The following is a 14371-nucleotide window of genomic DNA, read 5'->3' on the forward strand; positions in this document are numbered from 1 at the left end:
ATCAGATACATGCTCTGACTCCAAACCTTGCCCAAGGTCACCTTTCACTCAATTCATTGAATCTATTTATTGAATCCCTACTATGGGCTATTCAGTAGTAGGCATTAGAGCTACACCTGTGAAGACAGTTTCTGCTTTCCTGGCGTTAATATGCTATCAGGTTGGAAGGTAGGTATGTGTGTGTGACAAGGACACAGAGGTGGGGAGACAGACTATATAATTTTGGAAGGTGAGTGGCATGAGGAAAATACACCAGTGATGCATCTGAGGAGTGACCGTGGGCTGCTTCAGTTTGAGTGACCGCTGAGCTGAGACCTGAGCTACTAGGAGCACTCCCTACCTTCATCAAGATCTAGAAGAGTATTAAAGACAGTTAACAGCTGGTACTAAGACTCTAAAGAAAGTATCAATCTCCATGATTGATATGGGGACAAGAAAAGCCAGAGTATCAAAACTGGGGGTGATACAAGGCCAGGTATGTGAGGCCAGCTAACGTAAGGTAGGCCTTTGCATGTAAGGGATTGATTTTATTATAAATATGGGAAGCCAGGGATGATTTATACGCAGATTTATTTAAAAAGCTGTAGCTGCTCTGCAGGAATGAATTGTAGGGGACAAGAGTGGAAGCTTGTGGCAGAACTAGAACTAAAATTCTGGTGTCCTGACTTAACTGAAGAGCTACATATGTCAGGCTGTTCCAAGCGCTAAGGATTAAAAAATTCCTTCCTTCGTAGGGCTCAGAGACTCATGACCAGGGATAAGAAACCTCACACGTGGTGGCTCAGAGGTCCTGGCCCCGCCTACTGCCGCAACGTCCAGTTTGGGCGCAGGAGGCAGAGAGCGCTCCGCCGCCGGGGCGGGACTTCCGGGGGCGGGGTCTGGCCTCGGTTGGCTCTTCTTGCGCCTGCGCAATCCAGTAAACCCGCAAAGCGGGGATTAGGTTCGCCGGAACCCATGCCCCGTCTTCTGCTTCCGGGTCGGAGCCATGGCGGTGGCAAATTCAAGCCCTGTCAATCCCGTGGTGTTCTTTGATGTCAGCATTGGCGGCCAGGTGAGGCCCAGGCCGCCACCGCGCCGAAGGGACACTGCACGGGGCCAGCCGGGAAGATCTCACCCACCCAGGGATAGCGGATTCAAGAATCCAGGAAGCGAAACTGGACCAGACCCTACCGACTTGCGGGGCAGGGGCAGGGGCACGGGAGGGGGAGGAGAAGTCTTGCCCATCCTAGCGCCCCGCAGGGGGAGGGACTGGGCGGCACGGAAGGAGAGACTATGGAGGCGGAGGTAGTAGAGACCGAGTGGCGTGCGGGAGAGAGGGGTCAGCCCCTTCAGTTCCCTGCTCGCTGAGGCTTCATGGTCTTGGACCGGGCATTCTGACCATCTCCCGCCGTTTGCAGGAAGTTGGCCGCATGAAGATCGAGCTCTTTGCGGACGTTGTGCCTAAGACAGCCGAGAATTTTAGGTAAGGAGATGTTCCAGCCCTGCTAGATTAGCCGAACCAGAAGGTGGATCCGGAACGCGTTGTCCTCTGCCTGCCTCTGTCCGTCCGCTCTCTGCCCTTGAGATCGGAGTCATCGTTTTTACTCTTCCCATATCAATTTTGTTGTTAATTTGTATGCTTAGGTGTCTGGACATCGGCTGGCCCTTTGGTGGGCTTGCTGGCGCGAATGTCTGTGCTCCCCCATCCCCACCCCATTAGGGGCGCCCTCAGCTGTGATGTCATGGTAACTGAATCACTCTTTTCCCTTTAAGGCAGTTCTGCACTGGAGAATTCAGGTCAGTCTCAGACGTGGTTGATTTCTCTGCTTGCTCCTGAAGGGTGTCCTGGGGCTGCGGTGGGGTTTTGGGGAACCACCGGCCCGCCTTGAATGATTGCTGGTGAGAGTAACAGAAGGTAATACCCCAAGGGTCTATCTTCCGTTCATTTGCCTTCTTTATCTCTCTTCTCCCGACCATCTTTCGGAGAGTCCCTTGGCGCTAGTGGGTGGTAAACTGGATAGGCCTATGATTACCTGTCGTCATTCCAAATTTCTTTCTTTTTGGTTATAGAAAAGATGGGGTTCCGATAGGATACAAAGGGAGCACCTTCCACAGGTAAGGCCTTGGCAAACCATCCTACAGGCTTTTAGAGTGACTTCCTTGGGGGATTCATCTCTTTAGAGGGAAATAAAACCATAGGATAATTCCTAGGTCTTGAGAAAGAATGTTTTTGTGAACTCCACAATTGATTTGAAGGCTTATTAAAAGCCAAAGTGATAAACATTTTATTTTTAAATCAATGTTAATCTAAAGTATAATGACTAAATCAATGTTTTTCTAAATGACACTTCTCTCAGGATCCTTTATTCTCTGTTTCAGGGTCATAAAAGATTTCATGATTCAGGGTGGGGATTTTGTTAATGTAAGTACTATTTCTTTGCTATCAAAGCTCTATAGGAATATTATTTTTTGTTATTGCTGTTACTGCTATTTCTACTACAAGGCTCAGTCCTACGGCTTGAAATAGCGAAGTTTGATGCGGGGGGGTGATAGGAATGCCCTTTAGAGTTGCTGGCTACTACTCTTTAGACCACTAGATGACAGACATCAGCACTTTGAGTCACTGACTCCCGTATCTCAGCCTTTTAGGGCCAGAAACCGGACTTTCTCAGCACACCTCTAGATGATCCATGAGAGATACAAACTAGTCAGTCACATGAAATTTGGGTAGAAATCAGATGCAGTTTGTTTTTTTTTTTTTTTTCCCTAAATGGCAGTAAGTCCTTTTTCAGTGAGCTGAGTGCCTATGCTGTAATTCCCTTCTACCTCTGGTATCACAGTGCCTGGAAAGCTGAATTTTTCATCACAAATCGATAAGTGGGCAAAGGATCAGAGCAACAGAGGTGGATCATTCTGGAGGGATGTTGCCTCTGTTTACTAGCAGAGCACAGTAGAATAGTTCTTCACTTTGGAGCATAACTTTCTTGTGACTAGACTGTGTGTGTCTCTCATACCAAGCCTCTTCCCCTTCCTCTGAGCTTGGAGGGTGTCGAATAAATCGTAACTCTTCTTAAACCTACTTTTGTCCGTAGCCAACCACTTGCATGCATGTGCATGGTGGTCTTATTAATATCATTTGGTTAGTCATATTGATATTTTCTTGAATCTGGAAGAATGTCTTATGTGTATGTTTATTTAGTTTAACTCTTAACGAGTTTTTAAAGACCTATTTCCTGTCTAGGTAAGGTTACAAAGTGGCAGATTTTAGGTTGAACCAGGCTTTTCGTTTGTTTCATATGTGTGATGATGTAAAANACGAGTTTTTAAAGACCTATTTCCTGTCTAGCTAAGGTTACAAAGTGGCAGATTTTAGGTTGAACCAGGCTTTTCGTTTGTTTCATATGTGTGATGATGTAAAACTGGGACATTTCACTAGAAGATTCCAGAGTTTTGTTTTCTCTCTAAAGAATGGAAAATAGGGGTGCACTAGGGCTGTGTTTCTCATGTAGCACCAGGGATTTGGAATCAAGTAACTTCTTCCTTTAAACGGTCTGTCCTTGCCATTTCACCTCAGTCACTATCATCTGCTTCCCTTATTTATGTCACTTGTCCCTGTAGGCATTTAAGTTTGCATCCCCTGGCTACAACTGATGATAGTAGGGCTTGGGCGACTGTATACTTTGTGTTAGCTGGTGAGAAGGGCTAAGAATCTATTCTCTGCCTTCTTTTCTTTCTTTCCACATGCTCCTATATAGCCATATTAACAGGGACAGGACCAGCTTTTTACTGGTCATTGCCAGGCACATCCAGTCTCTTGCTGATAGCTCCAGGGTCAGACAGCATAGTTGGGTCAGCCAGAAGGCTGAGTGTCAGCAAGAAACAATTGTTCAGAGTCACTCTTAGGAAAGAAAAAAACAGAATGAGCAAAAAGCAGAAGAAGGATTTGAGACCTTCTAAAGTGGGACCCAGAATATATGTTTGCTTTAATAATTTTTTTTGGTTGCAAAAGTGCAAAAAAGAAAATAAGTCATCTCTCAAGGAGTCTTGCTTCTCAAGAATATATTCTTGGCATTTTAGCTTACAGCTGTCAGTCTTATCATTGCATATGTATGTGTGTCAAATTGAATTTTTTTTTTAGATTTTATTTATTTATTTGACGTGGGGCTCGATCCCAGAATCCTGGGATCATGACCTGAGCTGAAGGCAGATGCTTAACCAACTGAACCACCCAGGCAACCCCCAAATATAATTTTTTTTAAAGATTTTTATTTATTTATGACAGAGAGAGAGAGACAGCCAGCGAGAGAGGGAACACAAGCAGGGGGAGTGAGAGAGGAAGAAGCAGGCTCCCAGCCGAGGAGCCCGATGCAGGGCTCCATCCCAGGAACCTGGGATCACGCCCTGAGCCGAAGGCAGACGCTTAACGACTGAGCCACCCAGGCGCCCCCCCCAAATATAATTTTTAATAGACTTAAGATCATGTATATGTTTTAATTTTTTTATACTTAATAATTGTCTACATTTTCCCTTGTCATGAAGTCATTCTTTTTAATAGCTGCTTAATATTCCATTGTGAGTATTTAACAAATTTATTTGATCAATTCACTATTGTTAAAAATTTAAATTGCTTTTATTTATTTATAAAGATTTTATTTATTTATTTGAGAAAGAGAGACAGAGGGAGAAAGAGCACAAGTTGAGGGGGGCAGAGGGAGAGGGATAAGCAGGCTCCCTGCTGAGCAGAGAGGCTGATGCAGGGCTTGATCCTAGGACCCTGAGATCATGACCTCAGCTGAAGGCAGATGTTTAACCGACTGAGCCACCCAGGCACCTCTATTCATTTAATTTTTAAGTCACTTTCTGTTGTTTGCTCTGAAAATTAATTTTATCATTTTCCATACTCTGGCTCCTGGAGAGCAATAAATAATGTTATTGTAGAGAAGGACGTGAGAAGTGATCTGTCCCCCAGGTTTATTAGGAAATTGGAAGTGAACTTGTTTTTCTCTTCCTTCTGTATGGACGTAGGTATTTGTGTGGAGTTGAAGGTATAATAGCTCTCATTTGTATAGCGCTGTGTCAGTTGCAAGGTCTTTTCTGATTGGATCATCATGGCAGCAGTGTAAAGAGCAGGTTTCCTCTTCACTTGATGGCTGAGAGAAGCGAGGCTCAGTAGTACGAAGTGACTTTCCCAGCTCATAAAGGATTGATCCGGAACTCACATCCAGATCTTTCTACTACACAGAGCTTGGTTTTAATTAATTTTTAACCAAATAAAGGTTTGATTTTGACAGTTTTTTTCCTTGTCTGGCTTACGTAAATCCCCTTTGATAATCTTTGCCCCAATAAAGGTCCCTTGATTCTGCCCTATGTCAGTGATTTCCATTTCTGCCATGCACCCCATATTCGTTTTCTTTACTAACTGGCCGAAAGAGGTTGGTCTTTTGGCACCCTCTGAGGAATTCTGTTTAAGGTACTACAAGTATGGGTGTGCCAAGTTGCTTTATTGCCCTGACTTAAGTTGGCTCACCTGAAAAATGAGGAAGATAGTAGTGCTTATTCCATGTGGTTACTGGAAGAACAAAGAGATAATGCTAATAAAGCTAGTTTCAGCAGAAATTGGGGGTTTATGATAGGGTGTTTCATGACACCCAAAGGAAGAAACAGAGCTAGGAGCTGGAAAGCCACATAGAACCAAGGCAGTCCTTTTTTCTGTTTTTCCAATGCTCTCTGTACATGTGTTGCCTTCTCTTTCTGTTCTCCAGTCCACTTTGCAGAGGATGGTCACTGCCAGCTTCCAGGCTCACATGATAAATTCAGCCTCAAAGAGGGCATCCCCAGTCCTCCTTCATAATTCCCAGAGAAGGAACTTTAGTGGGCCCTGCGTTAGTTGGGCATCCTCCCCTGAACCAGTCAGCTTTGGCCAGGAGGCTGGTATCTGTACAGACGAGGCTTCCAAGAGCCCATCCACCTGCATAGCTTGGGGGCATAGGGATAGCGGTCAGTTAAGTGGGTAATTCTCTATGACTACAGGCATGAGAGTCTTTGGGAATGGCAAGGATTATGTATGTGATCATTATACTGTTGTTCCCTACTCTGCCTGTGTCTTAACTGAGCTTTCTAGAGGCCCAGCTGTGACCTGTTTTACCCAATCTGTGCTATGCCCTGGCCAGTGTGTGGGCTGCAGGTGCCTTGAATGGGGCTGGCTTTGATTGTAAGATACGGTCCAAGAGGTGTGACTCGCAAAGTGACCTTCAAGAGGAAGAGTGCACCTTAAAAAAGTTGGCTGTGGTGCAGCAGCATTCCTCCTCTGGGTTTGGGGAGGGGCGGGGGGCAACGCTCAAAACTTGCTAACACTTCCTTTTTCTCTGCTCAGGGAGATGGTACTGGAGTTGCCAGTATTTACCGGGGGCCATTTGCAGATGAAAATTTTAAACTTAGACACTCAGCTCCAGGCCTGCTTTCCATGGTAAGTAAGGTCCAGTCAAGGTTTTGGGTTAGATTTGTATCCGGCAGGTTTCTGGGCCCTTCTTGAGGCCCAGTGCTGTGTCTTAAGATGGAAGCAAATTCTTTACTTCTCTTGCTTGTCCCAGGACTCACCTCTGCCACACTCACCTCCTTCCTCAGGTGGCTTTGATTTTGTCGGGCTGGGTCCCCTAGCAGCCTGGGGAGCCACAATTGAACTCTCTGATGTGTGTTTTCTTACCTTTGTTTGAGCTGGGGTTCGTGGCTCGGCATCCAGCCCTGCTGCTCAGAGCCTGGCCAGTTGTGCTTTCAGGACCTTTCCACTCACGCTGCCTCCTGGCTGGTCCCTCTCTGACCACTCCTCCCCTGGACTGGCACCCCTTCCTACTGAGACCCACTCCCATACCTCACTCTCTTTCTCAGCGCCCCCCTCCACTTGACCTCCTCATCTACCCCACTCCTGCTCGCTCTCCTGCATGCTCACTCCCCCTTCTTCCGCTTATTCATCCTGCCCTCCTTTTTCCTTACTCATCCCACCTTGCATCCCTCTCACTCTTCTTTCCCCTTCCTGCCTCCCCTCATTATCCATTTCCTTTGCAATGCCCCCATTCTCCCTTCTCCAGACCCCGTATTAACAGCCACATGCTCTGTCCTGCTTGCCTACCCTTCCACTTATCTTCACACGCATTTATCAAGTGAAGGTTTACCAATCCCACTCTGTTTCAGGCCTCAGGGTAGGTACAAAGGTATAGACCTGATCCCTGCCCTCGTGACACTTAACATCTAAAGAGGGAATCACACGTGCAAACTGACAACCCCAGCGTTATATAATTCACACCACCACCTGTTAAGATGAGGGCCCCTCAGGGTATGTAAAAGTACCAGGAGGGCCCCATGGAATGAGAGTCATTACTCTGAGGGGTCAGCACAGCTTCACAGAGGAGGGTGGCATGGTCAAGGGACAGAAGGTGAGGAAAGATGAGAACGTAGGATGTGAATGGGGGAGGGAAGGGCCAGTACAGACACTGGAGAGGAAGGTGGATCTAGCTCAAGGGCTTTAAATGCCAAAATTAGGATGAAGTGTGTGGGCTTTCTTTTGTAGGTTATGGAGAGCCATGTGCTTTTTTGAGCAGGGTTCATCAACTTTGTGATTTAGAGCGAAGCCCCTGGCTGCAGTGTGAGTGGCAGATGGGAATAGAAAGGTGGGGGCAGAGAAGCCTGTCAGGAGGCTGCCATGAGAATTGGGCGAGACCTGCCCAGCAAGCAGTGTGCAAGCCCCCTTTTTGGAAAGCCAGGCTGGGCAGGCGCAGGTAAATGCCGCAGGAGCAGCTTAGGTGGGCTTCAGTCTTCTCCAGGAGGGCTAGAACCTTCTAGCGGCATGCCATCTATGGAGGAGTCAGAAAAATGAAAGGAAATGTTGGTCTGTGCTCTCTCAAGCTGACACTGGCGAAGTTGTACAATCACAGATCATGTGGCACAATTGTTTTTGTTTCCATCCTCCCCTAAATCCTAAATTCCTCAAGGGCAGGGACTGGGCCTCAGCGGTCTCCAAGCCCTATTTCCTGATACAGAAAGGCGCGGTGCAGATACCAATGAACGAACAAAAGATCATCAGAATGACGGCTAACATTTATTGGCCAGTTGCTCAACAGGCACTGTATTTGCATTAGTTCATTTTAATCCTCTCAACATCGCTTTGAGGTAGGTACAAATTAGAACACTGAGGACCAGAGAGGTGATGTGACTAAACTGTGGTCACATGGTCCATGGTGGAGCTGGGATTCCAGCGAGGTTGTCCTCTGGCTCTAGAGCTTACTCTCAAGAGCAGTAAGCTGTAGGGCCTGAGAGAGTGAGTAAACGAGTGGCTGAGGGCAGAGAGTGTCCTTTGAGCCATAAAAATGTGTATGACTTTTCTCCTGCCGGCTTGCTCATAAAGGCTCATACACTGGCAGCACGGTAGATCGAGTGACTGCTTGATTGGTGAAAAGAAGGAAGCAAAGAATTGGGAGCCGTGGGAAGTCTGTCCCTCATTCCACAGCATGTGCCTTCTCCGACGGGCTCAGACATTCCCTTGCTTTCATGCAGGAGTTGTTCGTAAATCCACGCACAAAACCCAAAAGTAGCCCTATCTTACGTGGGGCACTTCCAAGTATAAGATAAAATCCCCAGGGAGGTAGTGAGCACGTTCCCCTGGCCAGTGTCATGAATGTATTTCATACACGCTTTTATTCCTGCACAGCTGAACACAGAATCAACCAGTTTAAATCTATGAGGCGTCCTATTGCTGCTGGTGACCTACGTCATAATTTCCAGTCTTGCCTCGGTCATGTTAATCTTACAAGACCTGTGCTTTTAATAGTACTCTCGGTTTCCCATCGTCTACTCCTTTTGTCCAAAACAAGGGAAGTATGCAATAAAATGTTCACAGAGACAGACACTGTCACAGGGCAGTTCTACTGAAAGGTAACATGGACTTGTTGACGTACAAAAGCCCGAGTTAGCATATTAAAGGCAGCTCCGGGGTATCCAACATATAAAGTACAAAAGTGCACTTCATAAGAAAGTCAAATATTGCTTTACAAAGTATCCCCGTGCGCCGTAATCATCCCCTGTTCTTTTATACGGCATTGTGAGATGTAATGATGTAGAAACAGTTTCAAGGGAGGAGATGGGATACGGCTAGAGACTTTCAGTTTCTCAATTAAGAAAATACTTCTTCGTATAGAATTCAATAAGAAAGGATTTGGGGTGTAGCTGTAAAAAGCAAACATTCCTGATTAAATGTGGTCTTTTTCTAGCATGGCCCTAACAGAGCAACTTCTCGCGCCTTCTTAGTCTTTCATTACCATTGTTATGGTGCAGCACAAAGCGATTGAGACAAAAGAGCTTATGGCACAGGCAACAGGCTTTTTCTCCGTGGTATCTAACTTGTAACTGTAATCCAGGGATAACCAGTGTTGGATTAAATACAGCAAATCAGTCCCTGTGAACAGTTGTTCGCGTTTTAAAAATTCACACTGCAGGAGAACTGTACTTTATTCAGGGATCTAGCTCCTTGAGGGCAGTGATTATGTATCCTGTTTATCTCCATATCCTTGGATCCTAGCTTGGGACCTGGCTTATAGTAGGTATTGAGTAAGGTTTGCTGAAAGAAAGGAATCAGGGCTACAGGCTCTTTTGGGAATCTTTTTTTTTTTTTTAAAGATTTTATTTATTTATTTACTTGTCAGACACAGAGAGAGCACAAGCAAGGGGAGTGGCAGGCAGAGGGAGAGGAAGAAGCAGCTCTCCGCAGAGCAGGGAGCCCGAGGCAGGGCTCGACGCCAGGACCCTGGGATTGTGACCTGAGCTCAAGGCAGTTGCTTAACCGACTGAGCCACCCAGGCGTCCCCTCTTTTGGGAATCTTGCCCTTCGGCTAGCATGGCCGGGAAGACTCACTGAAGGTACACTTGGTTTTTGTCAGGCGAACAGCGGTCCCAGTACAAATGGCTGCCAGTTCTTCATCACCTGCTCCAAATGTGATTGGCTGGATGGGAAGCACGTAGTGTTTGGTGAGTCCTATTCCTGTCCCAGGGTCTGGGCCCCATTCACACAGAGTGGGACTTCGAAAGGAGCCAGTCCTCAGACTGTAGTCCCCAGAGTGCTCTACTGATGTGACTGCTCTGGGAAGGTGGAAGTGGTGGGAGGTGGGGAGGAGTGTGGTTAGAGCGCTAGAGGAAAGGACGGAGGGGCTATCTGATGGAGGTGTAACCGCTTGGGTGATCTGTGTGCCTGGGAGGGAAACCTGGATGGTATCACTTAAGAAATGCCACACAGAGGGAGCGCGGTACAGTAGGGCTTTGCAATCACCCAGACCTAGTACTCCACTCCTTCCTACCTGTGATTTTGGGCAAATTATTTCACTTCCTTCAAATCTCAATTTTCTGATGGGAGTATGAGGATCAAATGAGATGCTGGCTAAGAACGGACATGGGAAGCTGGAAAGTGCTATGCAAATGAGAATGATAAAGTCTAGCTCATACTCTTCTTACAGGAAAAATCATTGATGGACTTCTAGTGATGCGAAAAATCGAGGTGAGTCCTGTTTTGATTTCCTCTATCTTGGCCATTCCGGTCTATAGTAGCATGAGTGTATTAGGCCCAGTCTGTACTGCCTCCAGTTACATGGGCTCCCTCAGGAAGAGGGAGGAGTAATAAGGAGAAGTACATGGCCCCCCACCCCTCCCTGTTTTCTTGGCTTGTGAGTTTGCCTCTCTGATGCTCACTGCAGTTTGGCCTCTGGCGGCCCCTTCACCTACTTGATAAAACGCAGTTCAGCGGTGAGTGCAGGACCCTCCATGACCTGGCCCCACCACGACCTGGCCCCACCGCCTCTCCACAGCCCCTTCTGCCGCTTCTCCTCTGCCGTCCACTCCCGCCACACCACTAGCTCTCTCCAAACATGCCATACACATTCCTGCCTCCTGCTCCTTCCTGCCTCTCGGCGTCTGCTTGTGCTGTCTCCTCTACTAGAATGCTCTTCTCCTTTCTTTTCCTCCTGGTGGGATCCCATTCATCCTCCTAGGCCTAGCTCAAACATCCCCTGTTGTGTGGATCCTTCTTGACCTGTTTAAGCGTGGTTGCTTCCTCTGCCCTGTTGTGTAAACTCTATCTTGTAACTTACTGCATTGCTACATATCATAGGTTCAATTTTTCTAAATGTTGGACATTTTCTGTTTGATCTGGATTATCTTTACCCTTCTGCTAGGACATGGACTGTTATCATTTCAGTCCCTGAGTCCTCAGTCGGTAGCACAGGGCCTGGCAGGTATCAGTACATGTTTGGTGAGCGTGTGTGTCTGAGCGGATGAATCTCCACTGTGCTTTCTCTCCTAGAACGTTCCCACAGGCCCCAACAATAAACCCAAGCTGCCTGTAGTGATCTCACAGTGTGGGGAGATGTAGTCCAGAGCAAGACTGATCAGGTACGTGTGTTTTTCTCCTCCTGGTCAGGAGTCCCCAGTGAAGACAGCATGGTCTAGTGGAAGGAACTTTAGACTTGAAAACATGCAATTGAGCCCCTTTTCCTGTCTATGTGACCTTCGGGAAATCACCTCCCTTTTCTGAGCCTGTTTCCTCATCTATCAAATGGAGACAATAGCTATCTCAGGCTCATTGTAAGGATCAGAAGAGAAAGTGTTATTAGGGCACTGTACTTTTCTACCACTTTGTGGTCTACAAAGTATCAACCTGAAAACCAGTAGGTGGTCTCTGACAGCACTGTCAGACTGTAGTTCCTTCCATTCACTGCACCTGCTGGAAGGCCCTGGCTCCACCCCTGGGTGACTCCCTACCGGGAGCAGCCTGGGCAGCCAGGAGACACAGCTGTCATGCCTCTCTTGTCAGAACTGATGCTCGGGGTGCCTGGGGAGCTCAGTTAAGTGTCTGCCTTCGGTTCAGGTCATGATCCCAGGGTCCTAGCATCGAGTCCCGCATCAGGCTCCCTGCTCAGTGGGGAATCTGCTTCTCCCTCTCACTCTCCCTTTGTGCTCTCTCTCAAATAAATAAATAAACTCTTAAAAAAAAAAGAAAAAAGAACTGATGCTCATTTCCAGGCCCTGACTTTGTATCTGCCAACCCCATAAGTGAACGCAACACATCTCTCAGCACGCACAGGCTCTCTTCCTTCCCACATTTGCCACTGCCTGTTCTGTGCTGGGTGACAAAGGATTAAAAAATACCTCTGTCTTTCAGGAGCTTATGGGGAATAAGACACATTCTCAGAGGTGATCACTAGCAATATGAGTGACCTTGCTAAGTGTTATCAGAGTTCAAGGGAGAAATTGATCACTTTAGCTAGGTGTGGGGTGATGGTGTTTTGCCTTTCTTTTCTTTTTTTTTCTTTTTTTTCTTTTTTTTTTAAATTTTCAAACCTGCAGAAAAGTTGGAAGAATAGTACACTGAACACCCCATCTCCCTTTCATCCGGATTTACCAGTGGTTAATATTCTTGTGTTACCATTTTACTTTGATGTTGGTTTTTTCTTTCCCTTCTTCCCTCTCCTCCCATTCCCTTTCCTCTCTCCTGCTCCCCTTCTTTCCCTCCTTTCTACCATCGTTCCTTCCATCGTTTTCCTTCCTTTATTTCTTTCCCATTTGAAAGTTGAAGACTTCTTGACACTTTACCCCTAAATACTTCAGCAAACAACTCTTAAAACTAGCATCCTACATAACCACAGTAATAGTACTTAATATACATGTTCCAACTTCCCCAGCTGTCCACGTAGTAACTGTAATAGCTCTAAAAAAAAAAATTCAATGAAGGTTCACATATTTTATTTGGTTGTTTATTTTTAATTATAAAGGAAACATAATACAATGTCGAGAGAACAGTTCAAGTCTTTGTCATTGCCCCTCTTTCCCATCCAATCCCACTTCTGTCCCAGGAGGTAACTGCTTTATCAGTTTGATGTGTGTCCATCAGGGCCTTTTCTATGCCTATCCTATTTTGGGAGGTTTTGTTTTTCCTAAGTGTCATCATACTATTTTGTTCATTGGTTTCATTTGGCAGACGTCTTGAAGACTCTCCCTCTGCCATCACATAAAGCTACCTCACGTCGGGGCGCCTGGGGGCTCAGATGGTTGGTCATCTGCCTTCGGCTCAGGTCGTGATCCCAAGGGCCAGGGATCGAGTCCCTTCTTGGGCTCTCTGCTCATCGGGGAGCCGCTTCTCTCTCTCCCCCTGCCACTCCCTCTGCTTGTGTTCTCTGGCTCTGTCTATCTCACTGTCAAATAACTAAAATCTGTATGAATAAATAAATAAAAGTACTTCATGTAAAAGCAAAACTGACAATATGCCATGTTTGTGGCATATAGCTTATTTTACCCTTCTCTTATGATTTGAGTAGCTATAAATTCGGGGTCTTAGTTCTCTATTTTAAATGTTGTGACTGTTTTGTCCAGAACATATTTTAAGCAAAAACTGGCATTGTGTTGCTTATTTTAACTTTGGTGACATCCTTTGTTAAACAGAAGTTCTAAATTTTGATGAGGTCAAAATGATCAGTCTTTTCTCTTACCTTTTGTGGTTTTGTCTTGTTTTAGGAAGATCCTTAGTATCTCAGATCATAATGTCTTTTGTATTTTTTTTTCTAACATTTCTGTGGTTTTATTTATCTACTTTAAAAATTACCTAGAATTTATTTTTCTTTTCTCTCCTTTTTTTCTGAATGGAGATCTAGTCAAGTGCCAGACCATTTTAATAACTGTACATACCTCTATCTGGGACTGACTTTGTGTTCATAGCATCTGGCACTTACAGGCATTCATTAAAAATTTATTACATGAGTTAATAGAGAGGGAGAATCCCAGGCATTTTAGGCAGGGAACTGGTGTGAGCAAATGCTGAGGTAGGCACGCACAGATGTGTGCTAGAAGCAGCACTTGGTCCTCTCTCTTGTCCAGCCAAATGGTCCCTTTGGAGACACAGTTGACACCCTGTGCTTTATTTTCTGCCAGTACTGGAGGTCCCTAGGGCTCAGCTTGCTCTCCCCTTTCTGTAGTGGCTGGCATTTCCCTCCTTCTCCCACTTCTTTCTTTGCTGAACCTAAGTCGAGCTACTGGGTCCTCTTCCTTCCAAGAATTGACCACTGACCACTACCGGGGGACAGAGATAAAAAGAATGGTGTTTAGAATTGTTTGGGGCTTCTTTTCCATATTTTTCTGAGTCCCTTATAGAAAGTTTGTGGAAATCCTTGTTGAGGGCTTGATTTCCGAGGGTGGAGATCACAGCCCTCCCCTCCTCATCTCTTCTTAGCAAAGAGCAGAGTAAACCTTTGCCCCCGTGGAAGCCTCTCTTCTCAGCCTGCGACCCAAGCAGAACAAATTCCACAGGGGCCATTTGACGTTCCAGAGGCTTCTTAGACCAGAACCGTCCAATAGAAATGACTGT

The 14371-nt window shown here is 46.1% G+C and overlaps 1 protein-coding gene and 1 long non-coding RNA gene across 4 annotated transcripts in view; one reads left to right on the top strand and one right to left on the bottom strand.

Moving 5' to 3' along the window:
- Positions 1–896: 896 nt before the first annotated feature.
- PPIH (peptidylprolyl isomerase H) overlaps positions 897–14371 on the top strand; it is a 19902-nt gene continuing 6427 nt past the window's right edge. For 2 of the 3 annotated variants that reach the window (XM_011234962.3, XM_019808093.2), the window contains exons 1-9: positions 897–1051; positions 1398–1462; positions 1753–1776; positions 2050–2094; positions 2359–2401; positions 6353–6445; positions 9906–9993; positions 10476–10516; positions 11318–11406. In XM_011234962.3, the coding sequence (XP_011233264.1) occupies positions 986–1051; positions 1398–1462; positions 1753–1776; positions 2050–2094; positions 2359–2401; positions 6353–6445; positions 9906–9993; positions 10476–10516; positions 11318–11386 (534 nt within the window). In that variant the 5' untranslated portion in view covers positions 897–985 and the 3' untranslated portion in view covers positions 11387–11406. Of the gene's footprint in view, positions 1052–1397; positions 1463–1752; positions 1777–2049; positions 2095–2358; positions 2402–6352; positions 6446–9905; positions 9994–10475; positions 10517–11317; positions 11407–14236; positions 14348–14371 lie in introns of those variants that run through there. The other variant, XM_034650450.1, reaches the window with a different exon arrangement.
- The window catches only part of LOC117798039, a 2609-nt gene continuing 561 nt past the window's right edge, over positions 12324–14371 (bottom strand). Inside the window, exon 2 of the long non-coding RNA XR_004622792.1 lies at positions 12324–12354. This is a non-coding gene — a long non-coding RNA (uncharacterized LOC117798039). The remainder of the gene's footprint in view (positions 12355–14371) is intronic.

The sequence above is a fragment of the Ailuropoda melanoleuca genome, chromosome 2 (assembly GCF_002007445.2).
Source record: "Ailuropoda melanoleuca isolate Jingjing chromosome 2, ASM200744v2, whole genome shotgun sequence".
Classification (NCBI taxonomy): Eukaryota; Metazoa; Chordata; class Mammalia; order Carnivora; family Ursidae; genus Ailuropoda; species Ailuropoda melanoleuca.